At 40.0% G+C, this 10,434-nt stretch overlaps 2 protein-coding genes across 2 annotated transcripts in view; both read left to right on the forward strand.

The window, feature by feature from the left end:
* ccn1l2 (cellular communication network factor 1, like 2) overlaps window positions 1-5,508 on the forward strand; it is a 22,600-nt gene extending 17,092 nt beyond the window's left edge. Inside the window, exon 8 of the transcript XR_004332038.1 lies at window positions 5,451-5,508. The gene's annotated coding sequence lies outside the window, so the exon portion shown is untranslated. The remainder of the gene's footprint in view (window positions 1-5,450) is intronic.
* si:dkey-90l8.3 (LIM domain transcription factor LMO4.1) lies at window positions 4,577-8,281 on the forward strand. The gene is made up of 5 exons (XM_032516115.1): window positions 4,577-4,945; window positions 5,702-5,941; window positions 6,063-6,159; window positions 6,600-6,758; window positions 7,654-8,281. The coding sequence occupies exons 2-5, from the start codon at window positions 5,727-5,729 to the stop codon at window positions 7,660-7,662; spliced, it is 480 nt and encodes a 159-aa protein (XP_032372006.1). The 5' UTR covers window positions 4,577-4,945; window positions 5,702-5,726; the 3' UTR covers window positions 7,663-8,281.
* Window positions 8,282-10,434: the final 2,153 nt, after the last annotated feature.

Below are 10,434 nucleotides of genomic sequence, written 5' to 3' on the forward strand. Positions count from 1 at the left end.
ACCACAGCAGAGGAAACCCCCCCCCCAACACCGCCATGCCCCGAGAAAGGATGTGTGGAAGAGGTTCCTTTCCAACACAATGTGGGATAATAACATGTCTCCGTATGAATTGTTATTGGCTTGTTGTGCTGAAAACGAATGTGTGGAACATGACTCATCCTCTTTTAAGAGTGTCATAGCTAACATCTTTTATGGAACTAAAATCAACATTTCCACAAAGACTGAGGATTCACAGTCAAGCAAACACTGTGACGTTAGTGTTGCATTGCCAGACTTATCTCCACAGTGCTGTTGAGTAAGGGCTGCCCCCTCCACACATACATCCTGGGTTAGGAGAAAAAAACACTCTGGGTTATTTGCATTTCTCTAAACTAGAGATGTTTGCCTTCAATACTACCTAAAACGCTGGTATCATATCGGGAAGTACTGGAGTTTATGTACCATTCCGATACACGAAATAAAGCCCTAAAGAAGTAGTAGTTAATTTATGTTGTGTTATTTATGTTTATTTTATTTATTTATAATAGAAAGTTCTGTGGCGTGAATTTTTTGGGTTAGTTCATGTTTCACAAAGAGTTTAACCTGAGCTAGACTGAGCACAAATATATAAATCATATCACATCCATACAGGCACAGTAGTAGACAACTGTTAAACATAATAAAATATATGACAAACCATACTGGTATTGGATCAGTCCTCGGTGTCGGACGATACGCAAGTTCATGTATCATTCATCGGTATCGGGAAACAAAAAATGGTATCGGACCATCTCTACTATAAACCAATCACAATCGTCTTGGGCTAATGTTTGAAGACAATGATAGTTGCTCCGCAAAATGATCTTGATAAGGAACTTCTTCACCCTGCAAACGAAAACGCCACATACAATATTAATTGAAGTTAACTATTAAATGACCAGTGTATCACCAATTGCTCCTATAATATCCTTGAATTAACTCTGATTCAAAGGACTACCACTACTAAAACTATTGGGCTACTATCACTGGCTAATGTTAATGCTAATATTACTATACTACTACTGCTACCACTAGCAGTGGTACTACTGCTACCATTCTTCTAGTACTACTGCTAATGACATTGCTGATGACACTACTACTGTTGGCCCCTGAGATCAATTTCTGGCTTAATCCCTGCTCCAGATAATATTTCATTTGGTAGCTAGTTCATATGTTATGCCGATGACACCAGTCATTTTTAGGAAAGAGACAATCCAGAACTGTCTCGTTGTGTTAATGAGATGAGTCTATTGCCATGCTTAGTAGCTCAGTGACAATTCTTATATGCTGGTGTTTAGCAGGTATAACTTAGTTATGTAGTGTGTTAGCATGCTTACATCTAATTAGCTCTGAACAAAATTTGTCATGAACAGAAATTTCAATTTAAAATCCCTAATTTGGTCTTGTTTTTGGGCTAAATGGGCTTTCTGACATCAAGCATGGTTTCACGAAATCACAGTTTATGTATCGTCCCATTTTCAGACAGTTTCAGAAATTATACTGTGTGTGACAGAATGTTGAGTTGCAGAGGGGAGGACATCCCACCTCAGAGTGGGGAGGTGCTGTAAGATCCTTTGAATATTTTCTAAACTCAAACTCTAAGCTCAACTAAGGCAGGGCATCTATGGCGGTCACAGTGGTGTAATGATTCAGATGGACTTCCAAGACAAGATGGTGCTCACCCCACTGGCCAATAGGAACGTGGCCCCGCCCATGACATTATTTACAAGTCAAGAGAAAAATCCTGAGAAGAGAACAAAAAACTGCATTGGGAGCAAAGAGGTTTTGAGAGCGAGAAGAAAATTGTTTTGATAGAATTTTTTGAACAAAATTTTCACACTGATAGCAAAAAATATATAGTTGAGAGTTTTTTTTTTCTCAGAAATAATTTTAAAAATTTCAAATTTATATTTAAACTTCTTTTAGTCTCACATATCATTTTCTTTTATTGGTATGAAAACGTTTTCTCTCAAACATTTTTTCTCTCTCTCAGATCATTTATTTTCTCGCATGTAATAAAGAAACAAATCTAGCTCTATACGTAGGACAAGAAATATTTGACAAGTGGCGGACTGTTCCTTTTTTATAACCTGCTCTTTGTCACATACAGTATAGCCTATAACACCACAAACATAAAAAACACAACAATGTATTTGGCAGACGCTTATCTCTCTGGTGATATAATATTTTGGCATTTGGACTCACGGTTTATGAATTAAGAAGGAACTTGGAGGTAATAATAATCATAATGACATGTTTGACCTATCTACCCCTCCTTTCTCTACTGCCTCACTGCGCAAATCACCATCGCAAGTTTTGCCACACACACACACACACACACACACACACACACACACACACACACACACACACACAAACACACAAACACACACACACACACACACACACACACACACACACCACACACACAATGTGTCTCACTATATTGTGGGGACCAGTCATTGACATATGCATTCCCTAGCCCCTTACCCTAACCTTAACCATCAAACCTAAATGCCTAACCTTACCCCCACCCCCACCCTAACCAGAACCTAACTCTAACCCTGATCCTAAAACCAGGTCTTATTCCTCAACACCTTTAACGTATGGGTCCAGCATTTTGTCCCCACAAAGCTGTCAGGACCCCATAAGTATACTGTATTCCCAGTTTTTGGTCCCCACAAATGTAGTTAAACATAGTACACACACACACACATACACACACACACACACACACACACACACCACTCTTTCTATCATGGAGCCATCTTTATTGTAGGCCATGCCGTCCTCTCTTTGCAGAACATGTCACACAGCTCAGGACAAGTTAGTAATGACATTACCTATATACCTGTGGTGACGATGGCCTTTACTTAACCATTGCATTTCCTTTCTCTCACACTTAAGTTAGTTTGTGTAATTGTGATGTACACCAAGTGGTCGGCACACTACTTTTCATTATCATATTTCTAAAATACTACCACTTCTATTATACTTGCACTGCTGGTTCCTACAACTACAGCAACTATGTCATCTATGCAATCCATTCACGTAAATGCCCCATGTGCAAAACAAGAAATGTATATACAGTACTTTGGAGATTTAGTGGTCTCTGTGTCCCTGGCTCACATCTGTGGGGACATGCCCTAGTGAAAGAACAGAAATAAGCATACATACAGTAGATTAAACTAATTTTCATATGACTGTTTTCAACAAATTACCATTTAATAAAACGTGAAAGATTCTTTAATAACATTGATTTTTATCTTGACAGTTTTCACTGGAAATGTTGCGTAATGCTCGTCAATTGGATGAGTGCTTTTAGAATTATGAGTGTTCACTGCCCACCAGTGGTCACATTGGGAAACTGCAACATTACATTATACGTTGTGGATGCAGCATAGTGTTTATATCAACTGCAGCATCAATAACAAACTTAAATTTTAATACTTTTGGTTCTAACCTGTTCTGTATTTTCATGCAAAGGTGGTTAAGTAACTGAGTGGGCAACAATAGAGTTTAGCCAACATATATTGATTTATTGACAAAACGTTTCCATAAAAAAATGTTTGCAACACCAAATTTCAAAAGCTAATTTAAAGATTAAACATAGGTGGAAAGCCTGATTCTTTAAGGAAAACTATTCACTTTGTGCTGTTCCTTCCTGTTCTGTTTGGGTTTTCTCTCATTCCATATCTCAGGATGTACAGTACAAACCTGCCAATCTGCTTCCTGCAACATTATGCGATGCTGTCCTCTACTGGAACTCAACTGAAGGTACAGCAGGGTGGCACACCTCTGCCCTGCTGTAGTGCCCTTAAGCAACAACGAATCCCTACCCTATCAACGTCAGCAGTGCTATTTGACCTTCCTGTGACGTGGAGTGGATTAGAAAAAAAGAGATCAGATGTGTCCTCCTTGTATTCCATACATTATTATACTTTTATCAATGTATGCAGGTATGGTTTTTGCTTCATTTGGCCATAATAGTTATACCTAAGATTTTAATGATAGTATCAAAATATTGATGAATGGAAGGCACACACACACACACACACACACACACACACACACCATTTCCATGAGAAATGAAATTATTTTGTTTCTGCGTATCATTTCTTAACAAATAATTTCTTTACATGAGCAGAACCTTTTACTCTATGCTACTGAAACATGTCAATTCAGGTTTTTTAAGACAAGTCAGGAAATTGTTTCATTAACTGTATTACTAAAGCAATTTTGGATAGTTTAAAAAAAATTTGTTTAACACATTTCTTCCTCATAAAGTTATGTGAAGTATCAAAAAAGAGGTACATGGAGGTAATCTATCTTTAAAAAAAAGATATATATTTAGCTTATCAATAGCGCACGCACACACACACACACACACACACACACACAGTGAAATCCTCCGGTGAGCTTAAAGGAAGTGAATGTGCATATTAATAAGCCACCATGAACTCATAAATCATTTTGACTGCGGTTACGCCCCCTGCACTCCTATTGGCTGCTTCCCCCTTCATGTCGGTTGCGTCCCCTCCTGGTAATTTAAATAGCCCCTTGCGCAATTTGATGAATAGTGTCGCTGTCAAAAGCGTTCGAAACACATGAAGGAATGTTGATAGATGGACAGCTGTAACAGAGAGGACAGGAAGAGAAGCTGCGTCATGGTTCCTCCTTACGGTTACATGCAACGTTAGTTATAAATCTTCGGAGCTGGATGTCGGTGAGAGTTTGCTCAACTATTACCGTCACCGTGCCGTCCCGGGCTTATTGTTGTATTGCTTTACCTTTTTTTCTGGAAAGCTATGGAGACCAGAACATGTCAAGTCTGAGTATTTCAACTGTACGCGTGTCGAGGTTCTTGTGAAATATTTTTCCATCTTCTCAAACTTCAACGCAGGAGGGAAACCTTTGGCTCGGCAAGGTAACATGTCTCGTTTTCCTCTTTTCCTTTTCCCTGCGCGCGCGCATTCACAGCTTTCTTTTCAGATAGGTGGTTGTAAACAGGTCACGTAAAGCTAAAAAAATCATTTCGATGCTATATAGTTTGGTACCTTTTATAAAGAGTTAGAACTATGAAATGCAGATAAAACGCTTACGCTTATAATGCTTCTAGTCAGCTATTCACGTTACATGTAGGCCTATTCTCATTAATGGCACTCTTCCAAAAGTCCCACTAGGTGACTTTCCTTTTCCCCCCAGCACATCAAAATACACCGTTGACATAATGCCTGTAATTCCCTCGGCCTACAAAACAGAACAAAATTCTAATATATTTGACATTTGATGTGCTGCTTACAGTGTGCAGAGACGTACTCTTGACATTATCAGGTGTTCCTTCTTGTGTTGATTAGTATGTTAGTGACTAGGTCAATCTGTTACAGCTCTCAAAGTGACCATGCTAACAATCAGTTGCAGTCAAGCTGAAGTGTGTGTGTGTGTGTGTGTGTGTGTGTGTGTGTGTGTGTGTGTGTGTGTGTGTGTGTGCGTGCGTAAATACAAAAGGAATATTAATTAATGGAAACAGAAATATATAGAATTTAAACAAAAGACTTATCATTTCAGACATTTTACAAGAATTCATCATGAGTATTTTTGTCATCTTCAAATGGTGAAGAGGTTAGCTGGGTCTAGGCGTTCTACCTGTCTCAGTTCTCAAACCTCTATACTGTGTGTCTAGGAGCCTTTTGAAGGCCCACATCAGCATGGTGAACAGCCAAGCGCCAGGTGTACCGTCGGCCCCCAGGTCGTGTGCAGGATGCGGGGGGAAGATCGCCGACCGCTTCCTGCTCTTCTCCATGGAGCGCTACTGGCACACTCGTTGCCTCAAGTGCTCTTGCTGCCAAGCCCAGCTGGGGGACATTGGCACCACCTGCTACAGCAAAGGGGGCATGATTCTGTGTCGGAGCGACTACATCAGGTGAGAGGAAGGAAGAAGAAGAAGAGGAGGAGAAGGAGGAGGAGGAGGAGGAGAGGATGCTGCTGGTTTTAGATTGTGGAGGCTGTACAGACTGTGCAATCTGTGATTTTTGTGTTTGCAGACTGTTCGGGCACAGCGGGGCGTGTAGCGCCTGCGGCCAGTCGATCCCAGCCAACGAAATGGTGATGAGGGCGCAGGGAAATGTTTACCACCTCAAGGTAAATCCCCAGCCCTCACATCACTGCGCTTTGTCTCCCGCTGCTTGTTTGACTGAAACATCTGGGATTTGGGTCTGAGAGACAGTGAGACGGGAAGAAGTGTCCCCTCAGTATTAGGAGAGAAATTAATTGTGCCCTCCATCTTTTTTTACCCCATGTATTCAGTTTAAAACTTTGATTGATGCATAATTTAAGATTATGTATTAAGATATATATATATATATATATATATATATATATATATATATATATATATACTTTTTTTTTTACAAAAGATTAGACTCCAATGTTTAATATTTTAATTCATATTTATATTTGTTTCTCACAGTTTTATCTCAGCTCTTGATATTATGGTCATTATATATTAATGTGCTTTAGTGGCCTGAACTTGATCTATTTCCATGTCTGACCCTTTGTCTTTTTTTCCCGCTCCTCTGTAGTGTTTCAGCTGTGCCACCTGTAGAAACAGACTGATGCCTGGCGATCGCTTCCATTACATCAACGGTACAATCTTCTGTGAGCACGACAGACCCGGCGCTGTCCTACTCAGCAGCCACCTGCCTCCACTTCAGAGCAACAGTGTGCTGACAGACCAGAAGGTAAATAAAGGGGTTGTTGACACCACTCTACAGAACCATCTGTATTTACTGCACAGCATAAGTTCTCCTTACATAAAAACCACTGTTCTGTAATGTGAATGATAGAATAATAATAGAATATCGACACATGGGGAAATGGCTGCCACAGCTGACCATGTTGTTAATGGAAGAAAACGATGCAGCAAAGTGGGTAAAAAAATATGAAAGGTGCTATTTTCATAGTGCAATCAACAGTGTTTACACTAGAATGCGCAGAGCAGAAATAAAAAAAACACTTATAGTGTAAGAGTCTGAAAAATAACAGTAGGAAGAATATGTGAAAAACACTCGAAGAAAAAGATAATGTACATACAAATAACAGTGGTGGAATGTACATTACTGTACTGTAAATGCATTTTTGAGGTACTTGTACTCTACTGGAGTACCGTGTTGTGCTATTTTATACTTCCGACAAATTAATATTTTACACACACACACCATGTTGTCATCTTATGAAATACAATCTGAAACAATTCCTTTTATGTTTAAAACTAGCTCCATCATCACCAGCTACAACACTAAGATATTACTTATATAAATAATATAAATATAATCCAATGTTATAATATATCAGAACATAAAAGTGATGGGCACTATTTATATAATTAAAATCTGACAAATGCTTATTATGTCATATTGTATTTTATTATTGTATAATTAAGCATGAAATAGGTGTTATTTTATAGGTCTGATTGTATGTGTTTATGTGGGGGGTCTATAAGCGAACAGAAACATGAAAACAAAAAAACGGCTGTGGGGCTTTGTATTGACCAACCAGAAGGCCATAAAGAGGACCCTAAAGTGTTTGTTGTGGCAGGGACACTGACCCTTTGCCTCTCTCTTGTCTTGTCTGCAGGTATGCTGAGTTCCAGAAGTGCTGTGTGTTGCCCTCGCCTTCCTACCCAAGCTTCACCTCTCTTCGGTGCACTATTCTGTTCCTGCTACTGTCGTTATTGTTGTGGATTCTCATCACTGCCCCGTTTCTTTTCCCCGGGGAGGACACAATTGCTCACCAGGATCCCCGTTTGTCACCATATCAGAGACTCTATATACCGCATACAAAGTCACATTTATGTTGTGTTCAATGTTAGAGTGATCTGTGCATCATCAAACGCCTACATTATGTGTGGACTGCACTAGCAAAAGGCTTCTTCGGGATTTAGAGAAAGCTGGAAAACAATGAGAATGAAAGCCTGCGCCGATTGGAAGAGGGAATAAAAGATGCTTGAATGAGCACTTGATGGACTGCTGTAAAATGACTGTCAAAGCTTTGCTTGTGCCATGTGGCATTATTTCCCCTGAGCGTCAGTGTTTTTAATGAACTCTTGATCTCGCTCTTGTATATGTAAATCTGAGATCGTACACACTGAGGATTGAATACAAAAATTGATGGTTGGCAAAAATCGGAGTATCTGAAAATGTACAGTCATAGGCAACCTTGAAACTAGTTAAAAAAAAAAAAAACTTGCCAGAAACTTTTTAAACAGTCAGAAATCACAAAAATCTGATGTTACTGTATGATTACTATTTTTTTTTCAGACGCCCTGCACAAAGGACTAAAAGAATCCAGTGAAGGTTTTGTTTCATTTCTTCTGTAGAGTTTTATTTCTATATCAGATGCCGGTTTAATGTGTGAAAAACAAATTGTGGCGTTAAAAACAAAAATCCTATTAAAATAATTTTTCTGTAACATGTCACGGAGTGAGGTGAGGTCATTTTGAAGCCCCTTAGCGGCATAAGAGTGGCATTGTATTGCATGGTGGATGTGACTGTTCTCTCTCGCTCTCTTTAGCCCTGTATGGTGAAAACATGCCTGATTACCCCGAGGAATGGAATTAGGGGGCTTGAGCTCTGACCATTTACAGAAGCAATTAAACATGAGCCCTGTATCTGTGCTGCTGGAGCTCTTGGGAGGCTGAACTTGGGGCATATCCCGTGGCTGACTGGCTCGGTGGCTGTCTGCCTCTAATAAAGCTTAATCTTAAAGCAGGCTAATTAAAGGGGAGCGGCCCCCTCTACATCCAGGGCGTTTAAAACAATCTGATGTATTTACTGTTTACTATGTTCCAATTAAATCTCTGACACAGACTGGTTTATTTCAATTGCAGCTCTTTGTTCGCCGCTGCTCTCTGCATGGCTTTGGAAAATCATTTTCCTAAGCTGCTTCTAATTTGCTCTTACTCTGAGTCCCTTTTTAATGCTATGTAACAACTTATGGTCTCAGCATAGCGTCGGAGGTTGGAAGTTAATCTTAGTGTGATAGCTGCGGTAGGAAGCAGAAGATAGGATCTGCACTACTTTCACACCTTGCCTGGGAACATGGCAGCCATCAAACTCACACCTTAATGCGCTTAGCTATTTCAAAACGTCCCACTTGTCATGGTAGGTGCTGATACCGCATCAATTATTTCTTCCACGTCTGATCAAGAAGCGTCACACAAATTCATTAACGTATGCAAATGATCACAATTACAATTATCTTTGTATCGTGATGGTGAAGAAATAAAACCTCGGCACATTCCCCAGTCCCACCGCACCACAAGTTACACTTTGCATTCAAACTAATCAAGCCTCATCTGCCTTTTTTCTAATTAGCCGGAACGTTTTCAAATGCCAATTAGCAGGTCCCATGAAAAGGCTCTTTGCCATGAGGCGTTGTCTTCTATCAGAGCTTCTGCAGGTGTGTAGCTCACCATGTAGCCTGTGTCATAGGAAAGTGTTTATTCCTGCTAATTAATCATATTAACACATGCAGATGAGTGTAATTGCCTGAGCTCCTCCACCTCACACTGTGAAGACACAAGATGATGCCAGGATATTTTTACATGATGAAGAGGAGCCGTGAAGCCTCCTTCTTGCCCAGACACTCCTATGAAATAGATCCAAGATGGCTGCCCTCCTTTAGCCCAGCTCCATTCTGATGCTGATCCGCAGGTCTGTCAGCCAGAAGCTCTTTTGAACGACTTGCCAGACGGAGTGTTTGGAATTGGACGATGTGCTGGCGTCAGCTCACACATCTCTGACGCTCCAGTCGGCTTTGTGTGGCCAGATGTGAACTAAAGTCTGAACAGCAGGAGAACACAGAGGCCCAGGTCCCACTTGGTTAATAACTGTTTTCACGATGGAGTTATTGAGCTCTCACTTCATTTTGACTCCATCTTTAATGCTGAATGCTCATTATTACTTTGGTGTTTTTGAACTGCATGTCCATGAGATTACATGTCAACTGCTGTTAGTGATACTACATCTTAGCTTGTACAGATGCTATGCTAATGGGGCAGCAGTATTAATGTTTAACTGTATTAGGGTGGTTATTCTTCTTTTCTATATAACATGGGATTCACTAAACCGTTCATAGCTCATTCATAGCTTTTGAATCTGTGAACTCTCTAAACTGTTCACTGGCACCCAAACAACCACAGCATTAGAAAAGCCTTGGCCTTGTCACAGTCAAGGAAAATGGCACTGTTTCTAGCTTCTTTGTTGCCTTTTTTCATCACGTTTTGGTGCTTTGTGATGAATAAATTAGTGCACATAAGTATTTTGAAGTGGTGACATATCTCACAGAAATTACTTTGATGAGGGCATGTGGCAAACAGATTGTTCCAGATTTGGTGGCAGTGTACAATTTGGAGAG

This window comes from Etheostoma spectabile, chromosome 5, assembly GCF_008692095.1.
Source record: "Etheostoma spectabile isolate EspeVRDwgs_2016 chromosome 5, UIUC_Espe_1.0, whole genome shotgun sequence".
NCBI lineage: Eukaryota > Metazoa > Chordata > Actinopteri > Perciformes > Percidae > Etheostoma > Etheostoma spectabile.

Bases quoted from the DNA above. Each gene is read 5' to 3' on its own strand.
- si:dkey-90l8.3 (XM_032516115.1), top strand. From the start codon at position 5,727: ATGGTGAACAGCCAAGCGCCAGGTGTACCGTCGGCCCCCAGGTCGTGT. The intron at 5,942-6,062 runs GTGAGAGGAAGG...TTGTGTTTGCAG, and splicing joins TGTCGGAGCGACTACATCAG to ACTGTTCGGGCACAGCGGGG. The intron at 6,160-6,599 runs GTAAATCCCCAG...GCTCCTCTGTAG, and splicing joins GAAATGTTTACCACCTCAAG to TGTTTCAGCTGTGCCACCTG.